The sequence below is a fragment of the Triticum dicoccoides genome, chromosome 3B (genome assembly GCF_002162155.2).
Source record: "Triticum dicoccoides isolate Atlit2015 ecotype Zavitan chromosome 3B, WEW_v2.0, whole genome shotgun sequence".
In the NCBI taxonomy this organism is placed as follows: domain Eukaryota; kingdom Viridiplantae; phylum Streptophyta; class Magnoliopsida; order Poales; family Poaceae; genus Triticum; species Triticum dicoccoides.
The window spans coordinates 592,314,203-592,337,247 of record NC_041385.1 but is presented as its reverse complement, the minus strand read 5'-3'; the positions used below and the strand labels follow the sequence as shown (position 1 = coordinate 592,337,247).

The following is a 23,045-nucleotide window of genomic DNA, read 5'->3' as shown; positions in this document are numbered from 1 at the left end:
TCCTCCTCTTCTTCCTCTTCTTCTGCTTCTTCTTCTTCTTTTTTATATATAGAGTTCAATGAAGACCAAATGCTTGTGATAGTTCGAAAAATAAAATATTTAAATTGTGCATCTGAACGCAGAAAAAATACATTGATCAGTACCGCCTTTCAGCCAAAACGCTGCTACACAGAAGTACATATAAAAAATACATTGATCATCAATGATCTTTTTGTATAGAATCTAAATCGTCAATAGGAATCTACCACCGATTTAAGAACCGGCGAAGACTCCTATTGCAGTCACAGATCCTACACATAGAGTTCAATGAAGACCAAATGCTTGGGATGGTTTGAGAAGTAAGATACTTAAGGTGGTCAAATTCTTGTTAGGGGGGCGAGGTGGGACTAAAAATAGCGCCGGCCACAACCTATTTAGTACCTGTTCGTGCCACGAACCGGTACTAAAGGTGCTGGCCGGGCACCAGCATCTTTAGTACCGGTTCGTACCACGAACCGGTACTAAAGATTCCCAAAGAACCGATACTAAAGGTCACCTCCCGCCAAGTCATTTGAACCGGCACTAATGGGAGCATTAGTGTCGGCTCATATGCCAACCGGTACTAATGTTTCACATATTATGTCCTTTTTCTACTAGTGACTATTGAATTTATTATATTGGATTTATGCAAAATGCATCCATGGCAGCATAATTGGTGTCATGGCTGTAAATTTTTAATTCACATGAATAAGCTTGTAGTGGCGGGCGCTCTAGTACGCCCGCCATTGCGACATGAATAAATAATGGCGGGCAAGAACGCATCGCCTGCCACTGAAGACACACAACTAGTGGTGGGCAAGCACGCATCGCCCACCGTTGCAGGGCTCTACCATCGGTGGGCGTGCGCCCGCCACTGATGGGGTACTAGCAGTCGTAGGAGGTCAGTGATGAGTGCCTCTGGCAGCCTGGCCCAGCACTGCTGGCATTTTTGCGTCCGTCACTGCTAGGTATTCCTGTAGTAGTGATAATACCATATGAAAATATATTTCATGAGGAATATACTAATATTGACTTAATATTCTAGGGATGCGTTTAGTTACCTGCATTAGGTCCATCCAATCCCGTGGGTGTAGTTTTGACCTGTTTAGTAGCCTAGATTGCATCAAAATATTGGCCCACATGAACCTTAAAGCACCTTCGGGCCAGGCCTATTTTGAACACTCGATTTGACCTTTTCTAACAAGACATGCTCTAGGAATGCAAACGAGCCCACTTGGTGGCTCCACCGATGCAACGTGGTGTGTTCTGATAAGTAATGCATCTCATGTTGTGCGTGTTGTGCGTGTTTAACTTCTAATATTCTTCACTTATTATCCCCTTCTAATCTACATAATGATACTTCGATTTGAAATAATGTCTACATAGAAAAGAAGCACATTGATGTTGTGGTTCCATTCAAATGATTGGCTCATAGTTTCGCTCAACGTAAATGTTTAATTTTGTGTTCATGTTTGAAGCAGTTTTGGATGAATTTTGACAAATTTGCCACACATGGTCGACCATTTGAAATTTCCTTTGACTAGTAGCTTCATCTCGCGGTTTCACATGAATTTGTGTTGCACATTTTGTGTTTTGATGATAGTAGATGAGTAGATTTACATCTACCTTGTGGAGTGTACATATGCATATGTGTGGTATGTTTTACTGACACTTCTTAATCTTGTCTAGCTATGTGTGATGTTACTTATACTATGAGTAACTAGCTATGTTATCACATGTCTCTCTTTCTTCATTAATTACTTGTCACATCATCTATTTTGTCTAGATATGTGTGATGTTACCACCTATGTTACTCCCACTATGGATATTCTCACAGTCTAACTTGGTTGATAAGATTTTTTAGATTTGGACCATCTAGACCGGAAAGGAGGGAGTATGAAATATACTTAGTATGAAAGGAACACATTTTGATATATAAATCTTACAGGGTTTTTTTTCGAACTGAAAGGGCTTTCCCCCCGCCCCGACTTTTTATTAAAGCCAAGGCAAAACCAAAGCAAAGACTGTTTAACATCGCTCGACGGCAACCAGAGAGTAGCTGCCACAGACGGGAACCACCAGTGTTTTAAGGACTACCCTATTACATCATAGTTTTAAGAGGTTCGAGGGGAGATACAAAGCCAGGAAAGCATACACGCTAGCTCACAAACAGATCAAAGATGGTAAACTAGCAATTTTTGCAGGAACCTAGCGATGCTCCAAAGTTCAGTGCCAGGCGATCCTACGCAATTCCTCTCTTTGATGGGCCAACAGTCTTAAGCACCGGAGAAGAAGCGCACCATGAGCCTCTGAACATAGGATTTTCCATTGCCTGATCATTGCACCCAACAGATCCAAAGCACAGCATATACTTCACCATCTTCACCCCTGGAAAACAAAGTCATTTCGCAAACGCCATAAGCTCCACAAGGTAGCAGCAGTAGTTATGTTTAGAGCTTCATAGTGTTTCCTTTTCTTCCAAAAGGAATATAACATAGCAAAAGAGTCAGGTATATTAATGCTAAAACTTCCAGCCACCAGCTCCCACACTTGTCTAGCAACAATACAATCAAAAAAGAGATGTTGAATTGTTTCTGGTTCATTACAAAATACATAGGTCTTATCTTCTACATGTATACGCTTGGCCAGATTATCTCTGGTCAAACTTTTATTGTAGTAAATGAACCATAGGAAAACATGTATATTGGGAGGGATCTTAATTTTCCATATATCATCTTTAATATCAGAAGGTATCCCCCCAAAGTTGATCATTTTATAAAAAGACTTGACAGAGTACTTGCTGGAAGAATCCAGCATCCACACAGGTTGGTTTGGGGAGCCAGACAGCACAACCTGTTTAACTAAATTAATTAGCTCATCCCATCTAGCCAGAGCCCTTTCATCCACACACCTCCTAAAAGTGAGATGGAGTTCACCTCCTACCCAGACCTGTGCAAGAGTGGCCTCTTATTGTTGACAAAATGTCAAACAGATCCCAAAATGCAGTTTTTAGGAAACAGTCCCCCACCCAAATGTCATGCCAGAAGGCAATATTCTTACCATCTCCAGGGATCCACCTATAAAAGTTTTTAGATGCTGCAAGTGCCCAAGATAGACTTTTCATGAATGGGGACCCCAATGTAGTCTTAGTGCTGAAGAAATTGGAATTGTTAGTATTATATTTGTAGGCCATAATTTTTTTCCAATCGCCATCTCTAACATCATAGAATCTTTTCCCCCACGAAGCCAAAAGGGCCATATTGAACTCTCTAAGGTTGGAAACCCCCATACCACCAAATTCTTTCTTCCTGGAAATCAGTCCCCAGCTAGCAAGATGATATTTATGATTATCACCCACATTGCCCCAAAAGAAGTGAGACATTTGAGATGTAATCATATCAACAGGTCATTTGGGAAATTTAACAATAGAGTAGGCAGGAATACTGCCAATACAAGTGGTAAGAAGGATCAATTTGCCCCTGTAGGAGAGAAATCTCCCCAGCCAACCAGCTATATTCTTAATAATCCTGTCTATAATGGGTTGAAGATCTTCCCTTCTCAGCTTTTTAAAATGTAAAGGCACCCCTAAATATTTAAAGGGAAAATCCCTAAGCTGACAACAGAAAACTTGAGCAAAGTCTTTTGATAGTTGATCAGAAACATTAATTGTATGCAAATCACTCTTATGAAAATTAATCTTCAAACCAGAAAGTTTCTCAAATCATGTTAGAATCCATTTCAAATTTTTAGCACAAGCTAGAGAATTATCTAGGAAAAGGATAGTATCATCAGCATACTGTAGACTGACCACCCCTCCAGGAATGGCATGGGGCAGCAGCCCACAGATCAAGTTTCTATTGACAGCTTTCTGGAGCATCTTAGAAAAGACATCAGCCACCAAATTAAACAGCAAAGATGAGTGAGGATCACCTTGCTTCAAGCCTTTTCCCCTAGCAAAGTGGGGGCCATTTGTGTCATTAATTCCAACCTAAAAAGTTCCTTGGTGAATAGTAGACATAACCCAACCAACTCATTCACTGCCAAAACCTCTAGACAGAAGCATTTCCTTTAGAAAATTCCAACTCACTCTATCATAGGCTTTCTCATAATCAAGTTTAAGAATCAACCCACTAGATCTAGACCTATGTCTCATGAATAACCTCATGGGCCATAACCACACTTTCTAAAATAAATCTCTCTTTAATAAAGGCAGTTTGATTAGTAGAAATAAGCTTGTCACACAAAGGAGACACCCTAGTGGTCATAGCTTTAGAGAAAATCTTGACGGCACAATTACTCAAACTGATAAATCTTACAGTAACCGTACACAGCTATTCACTGACATGTTAATTGCAATTCAGCATTCGTCTTTCATCAGTATTTACAGTACATCACAAGTGAGAGAAAACCAGTTATATATTCCCTTCATATCTGCCTCGAGCTGTAGGCCGTAACTGCACTTGGATCATCTGCCTCCCTTCACAATTCTAAACTGGTCCCGGATCTCCATTGTGCCTGAGCTTACAAACTGAAGAAAACAGAGCATCAGCTGTTGTTTTTCGTTGAGGAAACCGAGCATCAATTGTTAACTTCGCATGCAAAACTCCCCAGGAGAAGGAAAAAAAAAAGGTGAAGCTTACCTGAACCAACACACTGGTCTTAGTGGCGTGCACCCTGGCATAACCGAACTCTGAAATTCTTGACAAGCTCCAGCTCTGCGGCTGAATATTTGGGCAGCAGCAAGACAAGGTTGTCAGAGAACGACATATCATGTACAGTAGTAATGCAGGATTTTCACCAATTAAAAATTACAAAGTATTTGCTGCTTTGGAAAACGAAACACACAAATACTTATTGCTAGAGCTCTTACAATCAGAGAGAATCCGTCCAGGCTGAACCCTCCTGCTCCAACGATGGCATGGACTGGCGCAGTGTAGTTGCTATTATCGTAGGTGTCGATGCCACTGGCATCCTTCCTCGGCATGCCTCTGCACTTGCCCTTGTAAACTGCGCAGGTCCTCTCGTAGTTGTGCACATGGCCGAAGAAAACCAAATCCACCTGTTACCAAAATACGTCAAGCAAACAGCTTCTTGCCTGCTGAATATGATGCGTTGCAGTGTGATCTTCTACTTACCTTGTTGTTGAGCAAGAGTGGCTCCACAGAGGCCACAAAGTCCGGGTCCACGCTGGGAATTATGCCCACATTCGATGAGTACATTGGTCTATGCCTGCAATGGTCATCAAAATGCCAGGTGTTACTTGCAGTTGCAGGGACGTCAACAAGGCAAGAACCAGAACAACTATTTGGTTTTGATCTTCAGAAGCTCACCCAATGAAGATCACCCATGGGGTTCTGGATCGATCAACCGAAGACAAATCCTTTTCCATCCAGTTGTACTATTCACACAAGGCATTGAAGTTACACAGAAACATCAGCATGCAAACAGCTGCAAAGTCTGAAACAGGAAGGCGCGACTGATGTCTGCTGGTAAAAAGAACATACTTGCTCCGACTTCTCCGACCAGGAATGCTCCGTGGACATGACGATGAAGTGGATGCTACCTTGCTCGATGGCATACCACGGCTTGTCCTTGCCAGCAGTGGGCATGGGGAAGTAGGACTCGTAGGCGACGCCGCATTCGCCGCCCGAATCCGGGGTCACGTACACAGACCCAGACCCTGCATAATCCCTGGAAAGGGACACATAACATTTCCTTCATCAGCTATTGTTAGCTCGAGATCAATTGGCGGCGAAGAGTGCAAGGTCAGCGTTCTGCGTTCAGAAACCAATCACCTCTCGTGGTTGCCAATGGCGGTCATGTAGGAGACCTGAGAAGCGAGCGGCCTGATGAGGTGAAGGAAGAAGTCCCACTCGGCCAGAAACCCCGTGGCGTAGCTGATGTCTCCTATGTGGAAGATGGAGTCGACCTTCCCGGTTTGCATCTCTTTGGCCACCGCTCCGGTCACAGCGATCGATCCAGGCTGCATATCATGGGTGTGATGAGATGGAAATTTACATCCGAAGGGTGCATCACGTATAGAAAGGTTTTACACCGAGGCAATTTTGGCGCTCCTACTACCTGAATATAGTGCTCCACTGACGGGTCTAGTGGAGCCTTCCCCATGTCGCCATAGATCACGAAGGACGTCTCGTCTGACCCCGCAGCGGGAGGGGTTCTGAACTTGGTAGTGTCACTCCAACCCACAGAATCACTGCACAGACAATGTATATATACCAACGCATCAACGATTCATGTAGGCTGCATCTCAGTCAACTGACACAGCTTTATCTTCCTTTTTAGCCATAAATGATGGTATGAGCTTCACCTTCCGTAACGGTAGTCGTAGGACTGAGAAGGCTGGAGGCCGGTCATGACGGCCGAATGGATGTAGCCGGGATCATGCCACCCGAAATCCTTGGCCGGACTGGGCAACACCGAAAAACCTGCGCAGAACATGGCAACTAAGTAATTTTGTTCTACTAAGTACAGTATAATCTGAGCTCGGTGCGATCGAGGAGCATTCGACCACTCACTGCACATGTCCTTGTGTGTGAACGTCGTGGCCACGGAGGCAGCCGCCCTGCCCCCCGCGTACTGAACCTGCTGCGGCCTCCCGTCGCCGCTCACCCACGTAATCTTCATCTGATAACACAAACCAGCACCATGCATGGAAAATCACGATCAGGTTCTCAGATGAAAATCAACCAGGGCAAAAGAAATGATCTCCATCTGCTCGTCGTGGAGGTGGTTACGTACCGAGGTGGCGGTGGAGTCGGTGCTGGAGAGGTGGCCGCTGAGCGGCTTGGCCGGGTTGGCGAAGCGGAGGACGCCGGAGCGCTTGAGGAGGCAGGGCGTCTGGAACCCGCCGGCGAAGAAGACGAACTCCACGTCCGTGCGGAAGTTGATGACGTGGAACGTCAGCGTGGCGCCGCACGTCCGGACCTGGCAGCCGCCCGACGCGTCGCGCTTCTGGCACGCCGCCTTCTTGCACCCGAGGTAGCCCGGGTCGCTCTTCACCCGCTGGGCCTGCATCCAGGCTCGTCGTGTCAAGTATCTATCACAGCCCGCTAAGCAGGCCTTGACAATTAATAGGCCTACATTCGCTACTCTCAAAAAAAAAAATAGGCCTACATTCGCTTTAAAAAAAAATTCTTCCGAAAAGGAGGTTCATGTCATGCTCTGATCCATGCAACAGCACACGCCGTGCGTTCATGTGCGCCCATACGGATATAGCCGGCGTAGCACGCTTCAGAACTTGGAATGCTTCATGGGTGGCCATTTCCGGCGAGGCTAACGGACATGACTGGACCCGTTAACGAATCATAGCACTGCCTTTGTGTAAACATAACAACCTCTTAATGAAGGCGGGAAATCTGAGCAATGGTGCATGTACAGGAGTTGTTCACGTGACGGCACTCCGTACGCGGTGCTACATATCGAGCACTGATGGTTGCCGCTAAAACATAAGATAGCATGTACGATCCTGTGGCAACTAGATAGATTCTACTGTGGCGAAGCGGTAGCTAACGGTCAGTTCGCAAGTAGTGCATGCAAAAGGCAAAGCAAAAGGCTCACCTTGACAGGGTAGTGGCACAGGAGAGGGAGTTTCGCCGTGTCGCCGGTCTCCAAATAGTTTACGCCGCTCAGTGGACACCCGGAAACACTGCGCCCGCAGCATGCACGTACACTATTGTTAGTAAATGATTCACATGCATATCCATCGAGAGGCGAAAGTAAACATGTTGTGAACACTACGTACGTCCTGGAAAACGAATCAAATCACATTTTTGCCCAAGCTTAGATATGTATAGGAGGATAAACCAAAACATCACATCAATTTAAGTTTCGAGAAGAAAACAGGAGATGAATGTTAATCTTTTGTTTAAAGTTGTACAGTAGTACGTACCTGGAGTTTGAAGGCGTGATCATGGCGACCCAGTGCGAGCCGCGGGGCCTGAACACGCCGCCGACGGTGACGTTGACGAACGCCTCGTCGGGCAGCGGCCCGGCGGTGCTGACATTGATGGACAGGTACGGGCTCGGGTTCCGGCACGACTCCAGCGGCCTCCGGTTCACCGTCCTGAACTCCGACTTCCCCGCGAAGCTCTCGTGCAGCATCGCCGGCGGCGCCGGCGGCGGGAGCTGCGCCGAGCACGCGGCGCAGAGACCAAGAAGCACTAGAAGGACACCAACACGCCGGGAAGGAGCGAAACCCATTGCCTGGAATGGAACCGCCCCCTCCCCGCGTACGCACAGTGAGTGATACGCTCTACGCCGCGCGCAAACTGCACGGACGAAGAAGCCTGCAGCTTATAGTGGCGACGTACTATGGCGGCGGGGAAGGGGGGAGGCCAAGGGGGCTACGGCCACACCAACGATACACGAGCACTGTGGCCTGTGGCGACGAGAATGAAGAGGGCGGGGGCATTGGGATATCAGCACAGCAGCGTCGTCCCCGAAAGCGACCGAGACGGGAGGAGGAAGCTATAGCGGCACGCCTGCACGTACGCCGCGGCGGGGAGGGAACGGGCGGGGGCAGCCAAGCCAAGTCCGCGATCGCTCGCAAGGCCTCCGATCGAGACCCGACCGCGTCGGGCGCCCGCGGCCGCCGCGCTGTCGCTTGGGCCGAATGGCCACCGTTATGGCGACGTCTGGCTGACAGCGAGAGCTGTGGAGCACAGCGGACTCGGAACTTTCAGAGAGCTCAGGAAGCACGGTATATGCTCTTGGATCGCGCGGGGCGGTACAAATTGCCCTGATGATCTCCAAGATACTTCGGCCAGTGGTACAGTATATCCTTCTGGTGATGTTGGGAACTTTCAGGCACCTGGTAACATCAAGATTAAAAGTGTCACTTGGCGTGAAAGTCTTCCGTCGGCTCTTGTCAACTGTCCCGCTCACGCGTCAGCTGGGCCGCGGCGAAGACTAGGGCGTCACGCCATAGTGCAAGCCATATCTATGTGTGTACTAGTATGAGGTAAACATTCAAATGGTTCAGACGACGGTTTCCCGTAAAGCTAATTAATCACCGATATGCAGGCGAATTAAATACTACAGCAAGGCAATGGCAATCAGAAGTACGGGTAATGGCAAAACATTCTCTTCTTTTTCACAGAAATCAGTTACATGATCCCGGCAATATCATCTTTTGAATAGAAGGCCTTTTTACATTACAGCACAGTTTCTCACTGGAATACAACAGTCTTTAAAAGAGTTTGTGACAGGACGAATCAGCACCGCCGTATGTATGCACTGCAAAGATTTCACCTGCCATACTGTTGGGCAAAAGAACAGATGATCAACAAAGTTGACAGGACCCGATGTTGTAGAATTTATTCGAAACACTTAGAGCTGCACATTGTTAGCAACAGACCGCCTGACAAGAACTAGTATAGAATCAAATGGCTTTTTCGGCCGCTGACCTGACACCCCATTGTTAGTCTGCATTCGGTTCTCTCTGAAAGGCCGAAATGGCAATGTACTCAAAGAAATCTTTATCTGTTATCTCCAGTCCTATGGGCACAATGAAAGCGGAAATCAGTACATGACCACGAGGATATCCAGCGATGAGCTCGGTTTGCTCATAACACATATGCGTGTGAATCGCCTGTATGAGTTCGGTTCTTCTAATATCTCAACTCATAATCCCCAATGAGACTAAATCCAAATAGCGATGATTTGCACTGATTTACCTCAATGCAATATTGCAGGAGAATAGACCAGAAATTTGTATTCATTCCGCTGATTCCCACAAGGCCTCAGCTGGATTTCATCAAGCAACATGTGGAGCTATCCGCTGAATACATCTGTGGTGAGTCTAACAAAAAAAAGTATCGTCCTACAATTCAACCAAGACTTTGCAGATGTTGAACAATGTGAAAGATCAACTGACTGCAGGATCAATCAAGCCAGGTGGTTTGCCCGCTCTAACGGATCTCGACCATCTGTTCTTCCGCACATTATGTTCCTCCATCAATCTCCTAACCTTCAACACATCATCCCACCGCCCAGCCATGACATACAGGTCAGATATAAGAGTATATAATCCACCATTTTCATCAGATATCTCCATTGCCAATACTTCATCTAGTACCTCCATTGCAATGTCAAAATTCTTAAGCCTCTTGCAAGCCGCTAGCAACGAAGTCCAGATGATGATATTTGGCTCCACTCTCATGGTCTTGATAACATCATAAGCATCTTCCAACTGACCTGCCTTTGCAAAGATATCAACCATGCACCCGTAGTGATGTACAGTTGGCTCAAGGTCATATTCCTCAACCATAAGTTTAAAGAACTCTCTCCCTTGCTCCACCAGTCCAGCATGCCCGCATACACTGAGCACAGCAGTGAATGTCATCTCATTTGGTCGCACTCCTTGCCGGCGCATCTCCTCAAACAGCTGGATAGCCTCGTCATAATGCAGATGCATAGCCATCCCACAAATCATTGCAGTCCAGTGCATCACATTCCTAGAGGGCACCCGCACAAAGACACGGGAAGCATAATCGAGGCGGCCAACCTTTGCATAGCAATCAATAAGCGATGTCCCGAGGTGCATACTGACTGCCTGGCGCCGCACAATATACCCGTGAATGGATCTGCAGAACGGCTGCAGCAAGCCAGCCGACGCACATCCTGTGAGGACGGTGACGAGCATTACATAATCTGGAGCAAGTGTGGTGGTGAATGTCATTGTGCGGAAGAAGGCAAGGCCGTCAGCTACGCTCTTATTGGAGAAATAGCAAGCGAGCATGGTCGACCAAGAGACGATGTCCTTGTCGGGGATGTCGTTAAAGAACAGGCGTGCGGAGGCGAGGTCAGAGGAACGGCACAGGGACGAAAGCATTACGTTGACAACAAACAGGTTGCAGGTGGCAGGGGGTATTTGATCGAACAGGTGGTGGGCGGCCGCGGGGGAGAGGAGTGAATAGGAACGCAGGAGGGATGAGGCGACCTGGGGGTACGCGAGGAGGTTGGACCTGATGAGGTGCGCGTGGAAGTGGGAGAGGAGAGGGAGGGAGCCGGCGGAGGAGAGGGGCTTGAGGGCGAAGGCGGCGGCGCGCCCGGCGAAGGAGGAGGGGTCTGAGGGAGGGAGGCGGATGCGGAGGAGGGAGTACAATCGGAGGGCCGAGGAGGCGCAAGAGGCGCCGCGGAGGGCGGTGAGGAGTTCGCCGGCGGCGAGTTGGTGGGGAAGGGACATGGGGAGTAGGGGTGCGGCGCACGCCGCGATGTGAGCGGCGTGCGACGCCGGCGCGGCCGCTTCGGTTTGGAATTGGGGCGGGACTGCTGGACCGTGAAACTTCCTGCTTCGGCAAAGCGTCGGGGCAAGTTGGGCTGAATCGGATCACGTAGTGAAGCAGGCTGTACTGCTGAAAGCCTGCTCGATTCTTTCATGGGTTCTTTTACTAAGAAGAATCATCAATGAGATGCTACTTAATTGAGGTATGTCGGTTTTCAAAATTCTAAAACAGATTTGTAAAGACACGATGTCCCGTTATTGATGGGGTGACGGTGACAATCAGAGAAGAATGCACTGGTTTGTGTGGTGAAAATTGTGTGTGCCAAAGAAAGAAGGTGGAATGGATTTCGGGATATTCATTGTTTTAACCTAGACCTACTTGCAAAACAGTCTTGGAGATTAATTGATAATCCAGATTCCTTTTGTGCTCGTGTTCTCAAAGCCAAATATTATTCAGATTGTGATATTTTGAATGCAACTCTGAAAAAGAGAGCCTCATTCACATGGCAAATTATTATGTCGGGGTGCCGACACTAAAAAGAGAGGTCATATATGGAAGGTCGGTGATGGTAGTCGAATCAATATTTGGGATGATGAATGGATTCCTAACCCACCTACCAGTAAAGTGGTCACGGCTCGTGGAGGCAATTTACCATTTAAAGTAAGTGATTCTATTGACCCTATTATAGGTCGTTGGGATGAAGAGTTGGTTTCTCAAACATTCTGGCAGTTTGATGTGGCGCAAATCCTTGCGATTCCGTTGCCTGGATTTGATATGTCAGACTTCGTAGCATGGAATTTGTGCAAGAACAGGAGATTCTCAGTTAGATCGGGATATTTTGCGTAGTGGCAGAACCAATATGGACATAAAATATCAGGAGAAAATACAGTTGGGTCCTCAAGGAATTCACCAATATGAGGGACGATCTGGAGCTTAAGTTGTCGTACCAAGATTAAATTTTTCCTCTGGCAAACTTTGTTAGGCTTGCTACCATGTCGGGTGACTTTGGCTAACAGACATATAAAAGTCAATGAGCAATGTCCTAGATGCGGTATAGGAGCGGAGGATACCAAGCACCTGTTATTCATTTGTTCAAAGGCGAAAGACGTATGACAGTTCCGGGGTTTGGACTTTGCTATTGATAAAGCATGTGTCGTGGATCATGAGGGAGAAGTTGTGCTAGAATATTTATTGTTGCGACCAGCTGAAGAATGTGTGGTCCTCGGTCTGGAAAATTCAACGTAAGCAATTGCTATTGGTTTCTGATATTTATGATGGGGGAGGAGAAAGTTAGCGCATAATGAAAAGCTATAGGAACCTAAGTTCATAGCAATGGCAATCAGAGCTTTGCTTGCTAATTATACTATGGCGGGTGATGCAAAGACGACGATCAAGCGACATGGTTAGGAAAGACCAAGGAGCAATTATGTGAAGGTAAAGGTTGGTGGGGCTTTTGACCCAGACTTACTCATGGGCTCGTATGATGCTGTCATCAGAGACTCAAATGGCAAATTCGTCGTGGCGGGAAACGGAGATTCGCCTAGCAGTTTGGTCTCAGTGTGGCAACTATAGTCGGGTATAATCGCATAGAGGTGAACTCGAGCAACATCGAGGTGATAGAGACAATGGTCTCAGCGGTAATTTTTGATGATATATTCACCATGCATGTGATTTCACATATTATTTTTAGCATGCTCCTAGAGAGACTAATTATGATGTCTATGATTTAATCAAACTAGCTAGAAGTAAGGTGTGTGCGGGATGGATGAAAGATCCATCTATAGAAATTGTTGATACTCTTATAAAACATACTATGGTGATCATCATGAAATAATAAGTACTCTAACATCTAAAAAAAGTACCCTTGCAAGTCACTCCCACCTTTGCAACCTGGGAGTTTTTCTAGTTTTGATTATTTAAAACATTTTATCTTTTAACATAGTGGGTCTAAATCTTGAACCATTTTCATTGTTGGATTTCTCAAGTCAAGATCATCAAAACTAGATCTCACGAACTTTCTTTCATGAAAAAAAGAGAACTGGAAACAAGGTTTGTTTTCTTCAGTTTTTTTGTTTCCGAGAGGCATATTTGTTCCTCTCACAGAAAACAAGGTTTATGCCTCCACGAGAAACAATCAGTGTCTCTCGCGGAAGCAAAAAAAAAGTTTTGTCCTTTCCGAGAGGGTGCCTCTCTTGGAAGCAAACCGTGCCTCCATGAAAAGCAAAAATGTGCCTCTCCCGGAGGCAAACAAAATAAAGAAAACACATTTTTTTTCCTTGTTGATGGGCACATCTATGCCTCTCGTGAAAGCAAATCTGTGCCTTCATGAGAAGTAAATCTGTGTCTCTCATTGAAGCAAAAAAATGTGTTTTTTCCATGCATTTTTCTTTGTCAAAAACCTTGGGGAAAACGTGCAGAAACCGAAAAGCCAAGAAAACCTCTAAAATTCGAAAACACCTACAAAAAATAAAAAAAGTCATAGGGAGTGCCCAGCACGTGACACATGGCGGCGGCTGAGAGCGTGCCACTTGGTGCGCTTCCAGCCCACCAAAAATGACCCTTGTGGGGCTCCCGCGAGGGGGTACCCCTTGGATAGTTGCTCCCTACTATTTAGCAAAATCTCTAAGACGATGTAAAATTGGGACAGACTATTTGTGCTTTTACTTTTGAAGATCATGCTATGAACTATGAAGCATATAGTCTAGCCAAATTTTTGCTTACTCTAGGTCAGAGATGCCACTTGTGGTTTAGCCAACCCCATGACCTGGACTGTAGCCCACATTTCGTGGTTTTCGATCAATAAACTTGGCTTTACCCTCAAAGAAAATTTTAGCGACATTTCCAAGATGATATCACATAGGGACTGACTAGCTAGTAGGTACCCCCGCATTGGCCACCTAGTGCACGGCGCAAGGCACATGGGGAGATGCCGTGTGGTGCATCCAGCCATCGACACATATCGCACGCATGGCACATCCATGGGAGCATTTTGTCTTTTTCTGCATGCATTTTTTTGGCAGGGGATCCTGGTTTTTTCGAGTTTTTGGAATTTGCTTGGCTTTTGTGTTCAAAAAAGGATTTTGCTTAGCACTTTCTAAGTCTTTAAAAAGAATACTTTTCACATGTGTAAGTGCATCTAGTGCCCCTTAGTGATTTTGGTGTATTGAAGACTTATAGGTTAAGGGACTAATGCGTTTGTGAGTGTACACAGGTCTATAAGTCTATGAGGAGTTTGATACTTACCGGGAAAGTCGACCCCTAAAAATGAATATCTTCGACTGAAGATTTTGGTATTTCTGAAGACTTTCATGAAGACTTTGAAAGTGAAGAAATTTGTGTTACCGTGAAGACTTGATATTCATGCGAGGAATATGAAGCTTGAAGACTTTCGTTTTCATTGTTTTGTTTTTCTCTTTCTTGAGTCAAAGGAAACACCGTACTGTTAAAGGGGGTCGAGGAAATACTAAGGAAAAATTTCCAAGTGATGCTCAACTCAAAATCCTATACCTACCAAACCCTTCAAGTGAAGCCTTTGGAAATCTCATACAGTTCAGTCAATTTCTTCAGTGATAGAGACGAAGTTCTTCTGGTCGCTGAGGAATTTGTTCTGACTGAGGAGTTAGGAATTCGCCAGTGCGGATTGCCTACACAGTGAGGATCATGATAGCCCTGAGGAATTTGATAGTCAAATTTCCGACCGTTGATGTGCTACGCGCGAGCTGTCCCAAAATATCTTATTCACCTAACGGTCATATCAGACAAGGGCATTTATGTCTTATCATGTCGGGCTGCTCCCTAGGCTATAAATAGCCGCCCCCTACAACCACTAGTTGGTTGGCTGCTCCGAGAGAAACTGACACTTGTCATTTGAGAGCAACCCATCCTCCGAGGACTTTGAGCGAAAATCATCGAGTGAGGAAAAACCCCCAAACCCAAACACCTACAAATCCAAAGTGATTGAGCATCACTGAAGAGATTGATCCTGCGTGGATCCGACGCTTGTTACCTTTGAAGAATGTGCTTCTTCCAGACGGTTAGGTGTCATGGTCTAGAGCATCCAAGAGGAATTGTGGATCGTCGAGTGACCGAGTCTGTGAAGGTTTGGAAGTCGCCTGAAGACTTACCACGAGTGATTGGACGAGGTCTGTGTGACCTTAGTTCAAGGAGAATATGGTGAGGACTTGGTGTCCTGAGCTGCGTGCTCAGCGACTGGGTGTCCGGGACTGCGTGTCCTCGAGTTTAAATAGTCAGCTGCTCCAACCAGACGTACAACTGAGACAACAGTTGGAACTGGTCTACCAAATCATTGTCTTCACCAACCTTACTGGTTCTATTTCCTCAACTCTTTTATTTCCTCATTACTATGTTGAGTGATTGTTCATATCTGTGTTTGAAGACTTTGACTGAAGACTTTCTTGATTTTCTCAGTTCAATTTCTTCAGTCTGTTTGTCTTCATCTTGTGTTATCCTGTGTTTACGCTTTCTGTACTCTGTGCTTGTCTTCATTTCATCATGATGACTCTGTCTGTATCTTGTTATGTTTACTTCTGAGTACTTATTCCGCTACTAGTAGTTCTTCGCTAAGGAATTTCCTCACCGGCAAATTCCTCAGTGAAGAATTTATAAAAATCGCCTATTCACCCCCCCCTCTAGTCGATATAACACACTTTCAATTGGTATCAGAGCAAGGTACTCCCTTGTTCTATGTGATTTTGGTTTAACCACCTGGAGTTCTAGTTATGTCGACTGCAGGATTGAGGAATGTTTCCTACCCCATCTTTGACGGTCATGAGTATCCTCGGTGGAAGGCCATGATGAAGAAGCGACTCATGGCTATGGATAGCGAACTATGGACCGTCACCGAGATCGGTCTTACCGATATTTGCAAGATGGCTGAAGTTGATGACATTCGCAAGTACACTCTCCTCAACCTCACAGCGAAGGATGTCATCTGCACAAGTCTGTCCCGAAATCAATCCAGGAATGTCATGCATCTCAATCACGCGAAGCTAATCTGGGACCGTCTCTCTGAGGTCTATGATGGACATCTAAATAGTAATGATCCTTGGCTTGATGATTACAAGGAATCTCTCAAAGAGATGACATTCGAACCAGAATCATCATCGTCCAACCCCTGCCTTATGGCAAAAAGTGCTAAGGTAAACGAATGCTACCTATCCGAGTCCAGTGATGATGAATCTGGCGATGAATTTGGACCTAGCTATGATAAACTTGCTTCCCTTGCCACTAAACAATAAGGAGCCTTGGAAAAAGTTTATTACATGCTAAATAAGAGCGATGATATGTTGGGTGAAGAAATGGATCAGTCAAAAGCCTTGGCTGAAAGTCTTCAGGGACTCCATTCCAAGTTTGAAGATCTTCAAGGTCATCATAACGCTCTCTTATCTGATCACGAGAAACTTTCTCTTGAACTTCTTTAAAGAAAGCAAGATCTTGAGAAGCTAAGAGTGAGTTATGAAGATCTTCAGAAGGATCGCGATTCATTACTTGCTCAACAAATCAGCGCTACTCAAGAAGAATTTGTTCCTCCATGCTTAAAGTGCATTGAACGTGAATCTGCTAATTCTTCACCTGAATGTTCAAATGCTTCAACTGTTACAAATTCTTCACCTGCCTCGGCTATCACTAATTCCTTGTCTGAGGACATTGCTAGTATCACTAACGATGCAGGGCTGAAGGAATTGTACACGACAGGCATGTACAAAAGCCTCAAAGGGCATCAGATTCTTTGTGATGTGCTCAAAAAGCAGATCCTCAACAGAAACGCTAGAAAAGAGGGTATTGCCTTTGAGAGGAAACTCAATACTGATGGAACATATTGGAAGCCTGAGCAGTACCCCAAAACCTCATGGGTTGCTGCAAAGGGACCTCCAGTTGATCCATCTAACTTATCTGGCTTTGCATGTGAATCTTCTCATTCTTCTGATGAGTCATTTGACTCCAACTATAAACTGTTCAAAAATCAGAATGGTGAAGTATTTGCTAGATATGTTGGGACTAACTACAGAAACGGTTCCCCTATGAAGAAAATCTGGGTTCCCAAAAGTTACATTGAAAGTCTTCAGGTGAATGTTCTCATGACACCACCTGTGAAGAACAGGAACCCCAGATCAAATTCTTCATATGGACCTAATTCTTCACATGGATCAAATTCCTCAAATGGGTCAAAGTCCTCATATGATCATCATCGTGCTAACCCCTCTGTTTTGCAGGGTAGAGCTAAGTGCTATGAATATGCGCATTATTCTTCAAATCATTATGTTCATAAGTCCTCGAAGAATTTCTCTACTTATTCATATGCTTACCCTAACGCCTCTTATGTGAAACGAAATGGATTGGCCTCTATGCCACCTTTCTCATATGGTGCTCGCAGAGCGATGAACTCTTTGCCATCCCTTCAGATGTGGGTGGTGAAGAAAAAGAACTAATCCTTTATGCAGGGTCAGGTCTCCAGACGTGCTTTAAACGTCTGAAGAATTTGCTGGAGGCCTGACAAAAATGCCTAAAAGGACGCAGGCGAATCATGATGAAATGAACTTTCATTTCACACGTCCTCATACTGAAATATCTGTTTTACTGTTTGATGAAATTCATCTGATGAACTTGATATCATATTCTTCACTGATGAAGTATATGAGATCGTAAGTTGCACTAATTCATCTGCAGGATGATCAGCCCAAAGCCAACGAGTGGGTTCTAGATGGTGGATGTACAAATCACATGACTGGTGACAAGAGTCTATTGATGGATGCTCCCTTAACACCGTCACATCTGAAGCACATCATCTTCGCTGACAAAGGCAAAAGTCAGGTATTGGGTCTAGGAAATCTTCAAACGATTTTCCTTGAGGGCTTCAACCAACTTTGGTGTGAAGATCAAGCACATCAGAACTGACAGTGGGACTGAGTTCAAGAATTCCGATCTTGATGGCTATCTTGATGAACTTGGTATTACTCACGAGTTATCTGCTCCTTATACTCCTTAGCAGAATGGCGTCATGGAGCGCAAGAACAGAACCCTCGCTGAAATGGCTCGCACTATGCTTGATGAATACAAAACGCCTCGTCGTTTTTGGATTGATGCAATTGATACTGCGTGACACATCATCAATCGGGTATATCTTCACAAATTCTTCAAGAAGACTGCCTATGAACTCCTCACTGACAAGAAACCTAATGTGAGTTACTTCAAAGTCTTCGGTGCTAAATGTTGGATTCGAGATCCTCATCACAATGCTAAATTCGCACCGAAAGCACATGAAGGTTTTATGCTTGGTTACGGAAAGGACTCGCACACCTACAGAGTCTTCAACAACGTTCTTCACAAGGTTGTTGAAACTGTAGATGTGCGGTTCGATGAAACTAATGGCTCGCAAAGAGAGCGCCTACCTTCTGTGATAGATGAACCAGAACCTGAGGATTCTATCAAGTTCAAGGCTACTGAGGATGTTATTCCTACCGAAGAATCTGTTGAAGAATTCATTCCAGAACGTGAAGAAAATCGAGCTAGTGCACCTGATGCAAATGTTGAAGAAAATGGTGCTGAAAAAAATGCTGATCAAAATTCCTCAACGACAACCAGCTCATCCTCGCATTGCAAAAGAAGTGCAAGTGGAAAAGATCATCGATGACATTCGAGCGCCAGGTCCTCTCATATGCTCAAAAGCTTCACATTTATCTAACTTTTGTGGGCACTATGCTTTTGTCTCTATTACAGAGCCCACTAAGGTAGATGAAGCTTTTCTGGAGCCTGAGTGGATTCAGGCCATGCAAGAAGAATTACATCAGTTCGAGCTCAACAATGTCTGGGAACTGGTCAAACGTCCAGATCCTCGCAAGCATAATATCATCGGCACAAACTGGATCTACCGCAACAAGCAAGATGAAAATGGCCTTGTGGTGAGGAATAAGGCACGACTTGTAGCTCAAGGCTACACACAGGTTGAAGGAATTGATTTTGATGAAACTTTTGCACCTGTTGCTAGACTTGAGGCTATTCGCATATTACTTTCTTATGCTAACCATCATAATATTATCTTACAACAAATGGATGTGAAAAGTACATTCCTCAATGGTAAGCTTAAGGAAGAAGTATATGTCTCAACCCCCAGGTTTTGAAGATCCAAAGAATCCTGACAAAGTCTTCAGACTCAACAAGGCCCTGTATGGCCTCAAGCAGGCCCCTCGGGCGTGGTATGTCACTTTGAAGGAATTCTTCATGAAGAATGGCTTCACACCCAGTTCACTCGACCCTACTCTCTTTACTAAATTTTATGATGGTGAACTGTTTGTGTGCCAAATATACGTTGATGATATTATCTTTGGCTGTACTGACCAACGTTATAGTGATGAATTTGCCTATATGATGAGTGAAGAATATCAAATGTCTATGATGGGAGAGTTGAAATTCTTTTTAGGTCTGCAAATTCGTCAACAGCACAATGGTATATTCATATCTCAGGAGAAATACCTCGAGGAAGTTCTGAGGAAATTCGGCATGCAAGACTGCAAAGGCGTCAAAATTCCTATGCCCACAAATGGCCATCTATGCACTGATGAAAATGGTATTGACTTCGATCACAAGGTATACCTCTCCATGATTGGCTCATTATTGTCCTTATGTGCATCTAGGCCAGATATAATGCTTAGTGTTTGCATGTGTGCCCGATTTCAAGCTGCACCGAAGGAATCACACCATAAGGTTGTGAAGCATATTCTTCGATATCTAGCTCACACACCAACACTAGGATTATGGTACCCCAAGGGCTCTACTTTTGATCTCATTGGATATTCTGACTCTGACTATGCTGGTGATCGTGTGGACCGCAAGTCAACATCTGGTACTTGTCATTTCCTTGGACGATCTTTGATCTGTTGGTCCTCGAAGAAATAGAACTGCGTATCACTGTCTACTGCAGAGGCTGAGTACATTGCTGCTGGTTCTTGTTGTGCTCAACTTCTATGGATGAAGCAAACTCTCAAGGACTACGGCATCAACATGAAGAATGTGCCTCTCCTCTGTGACAATGAGAGTGCCATCAAGATTGCTCACAACCCAGTTCAGCACTCGAAGACAAAGCACATTCAGATTCGTCATCACTTTCTTCGTGATCATGTGTTGAAGGGCGACATCTCCATCGAGCACGTGAAGACTGAAGAACAACTAGCCGATATCTTCACAAAGCCCTTGGATGAGAAGAGATTTAGCAAGTTGCGGTGTGAGCTAAATATCTTAGAATCTTCGAATATTCTCTAAAAAGGACACACATCCTGACACTTATGCAAAATTGATGACTTAGATGTGCAACACATGAAGAAACGTTTTTCTTCAATCAATGAAGAATAACACTCTAAGTGTGAAGAAATTAATGAAGAATTTGATTCTCAGAACCCTACGACAATTGTACGCGGTGTCTGAAATCATCATTCTTATATGGTGGGTCACGCCACCACCAAAGTTGAAAATCTTCATTTTTGAAATTCCTCAGTTTTTCAAATTCTTCAACTTTGCAAAATCTTCAATGTTTCCGACGTTTTTCTTCATTGGCTATATATTTATATATAAGTTTATGTCCTCTACAACATTCACTTATGGCTATTTCTTCAAGTTGCATTTTCTGCTAAGTGAATGTGATCGGACCCTTCCCCCTCTATGCTATACTCAACCCAATCTATTCACAAATTCTTCATGTGCGTTCTTTTTGAAACTCATTCAAAGTCTTCACTGTGTCCTTGTCAGCTGAAGAATTTGCGAACGAACTTTAAAATTAATCTTATCAAAATTTTCGGTTTTACCGCTCAATCTGTTCTAGATCCCTCGATAGACTTATCTATTCACCCAAGATCTAACACGATCTCCACTCCTCAGTACGTGGGTGACACATGTCAAGCGAAGGAGAAGGGTCAGGGGCAGGTTCATCCTAAATCTTCGGGCGAACAGTTTTTCACTACAACTATAAATACCCCCTCATCCCTTCCTCACTTCCTTTACTCCGCTCGACCGCTCTCTCTCTCGCTCGAGCTCCTCAAACCCTAGCGCCGCTGCTACTCCATCATCGCCGGTGAGGAAGAGCTTCACTGCCTCGACCTCGTCGCCGTCGTACTCGCGCCGACCGCGGAAATCTTCACTCCGCCGCCGCCGTAGTTGTCTTCCTCCACCAAGTTAGGGCGTGGAAGATCTACACCGACGAACTTCACTGTTCTTCTTCACAGTTCATCGTGTTCTTCATCAAGGGTAATTAAAAGTTACATTTACTACCCCTTTTGATTCGAAATTTCACAACAAAATCTTCAAAGGTGTTTTATTCTTCAAATCCTCACACACAAAACACCTCACTAGTCATCTGTTCTTGATTTGTTTCTCTAAGCATCATTTTTTCTTCAAGATTCCTCAATTGTGTGGATCCTCGATCTATACAACTCTAGAACCTAAGACAAAGAACGCTTAGTGAAATTCTTCAAGGCTCATCTGGTCAAATTCCTCATACTTGTTCTTTTTAAAAAACCTTCTGAGAACGCATATGACCTCTCCAAATTCCTCGCAACTATACTATGTTCACAGGTACTCATGTCCGCTGCTGAATCACTAGGTTCTCATCAACTTAACTCATTTGCAACGTTCCTCGAAGAAAAGTTGCATACTTCTTCAGAAAATTCGATTGTTCAAATTCCTCATCTGAAGAATATGGCTGATGGTAAGAGGCCGCAGAAAGGAGGAAAGAAGCCTGAGGTCATGACTGCCTTTGAAATACCCGAGGACATCTATGCTGATTATTGCACACCTGATGAGGCTAAGTACGGAAAAGAAACTAAAACTCAGCGCAAGGTGCGCATACAGAAGATTGAATGGAGATGGGCAAGAGAATGGAGGGAGTACAGATATGTAACTCCAAAGTATATGAAGAAATTCGCACTTAATCCTCCATGCCCAAGAACTCCATTGGCACCTGGCCAAAAAGCTGACCCCACCAGCATCAAGCGTGGTGAGGATTTTCCTGAAGAATGGGCCAAGTGCCAAGCTAAGTTGGCGAGGCAAGCTAAAGAAGCAGTGAGGAAATTCAATGAAGACTCTGATGCTGCTACTGCCACTGAGGCCTCTGTTAAGCCAAGAAAATCAATGGCAAAGAAGCCTGCTCACAAGCCAAGTGCTTCACCAACTATGCCCTCACGGCCAAGTTCCTCAGCAATGCCCTCACGGTTAGATTCTTCAAAGCCCTCACAGCCAGATTCTTCAAAGCCCTCACGGCCAATACCAACTACTGCTCCTCCTCCAAAGTCCCAGCTGCTCCGGCAAAGTCCTCAACACCTGTACATCTGGCTACATGCCAAAGGACAACATGCATCTCTATTGCCTCTGGTGCCTCAGCAAGTTCCTCAGCTGCACCAAAATCTTCATCAGGCCCACTCTGTTGAAGACTAAGGCAACGGCTGGTCGAGATACTCGGCCTAGTTCGAAGAAGAAACATGTCGCTTTCCATGTGCCATCTGACGATGAAGCTGATGATGATGAACTTGCAAAAATCATCAGAGACTGACAAGAAAGGGCCGCTAGAGCCAAAGGCACAAATGTGCCACTTCTTTTGGATCCAAGGGCGATCCTTGATTACATTGATCTCTGGCACAAGGATCCAAATACTCCTATGCCTGATTTCAAGCTGACTCCTGGTCAAAGTCACATGTTGACCCATTTCATCACTGAAGAGAAATGGAAATTTTAGAAGGCCAGGCAGATCAAGAAGACTCAGTTCAGAAAGGAGAAGTT

General features: G+C 45.0%; 2 protein-coding genes across 2 annotated transcripts; both read right to left on the bottom strand.

Moving 5' to 3' along the window:
- Positions 1 to 4,315: 4,315 nt before the first annotated feature.
- On the bottom strand, positions 4,316 to 8,464 carry LOC119277286 (nucleotide pyrophosphatase/phosphodiesterase-like). Its single transcript, XM_037558538.1, has 13 exons — positions 7,928 to 8,464; positions 7,597 to 7,684; positions 6,778 to 7,047; positions 6,555 to 6,663; positions 6,347 to 6,464; positions 6,100 to 6,232; positions 5,814 to 6,001; positions 5,523 to 5,709; positions 5,349 to 5,416; positions 5,154 to 5,247; positions 4,889 to 5,077; positions 4,659 to 4,739; positions 4,316 to 4,546 (listed from the first exon to the last, which is right to left on the bottom strand). Exons 1-13 carry the CDS (start codon positions 8,236 to 8,238, stop codon positions 4,484 to 4,486), a joined length of 1,899 nt encoding a protein of 632 aa, XP_037414435.1. The 5' UTR covers positions 8,239 to 8,464; the 3' UTR covers positions 4,316 to 4,483.
- Positions 8,465 to 9,105: 641 nt separating this feature from the next.
- On the bottom strand, positions 9,106 to 11,318 carry LOC119277285 (pentatricopeptide repeat-containing protein At1g33350-like). Its single transcript, XM_037558537.1, has 2 exons — positions 9,714 to 11,318; positions 9,106 to 9,534 (listed from the first exon to the last, which is right to left on the bottom strand). The coding sequence occupies exon 1, from the start codon at positions 11,222 to 11,224 to the stop codon at positions 9,905 to 9,907; it is 1,320 nt and encodes a 439-aa protein (XP_037414434.1). The 5' UTR covers positions 11,225 to 11,318; the 3' UTR covers positions 9,106 to 9,534; positions 9,714 to 9,904.
- Between the last annotated feature and the right edge of the window lie 11,727 nt (positions 11,319 to 23,045).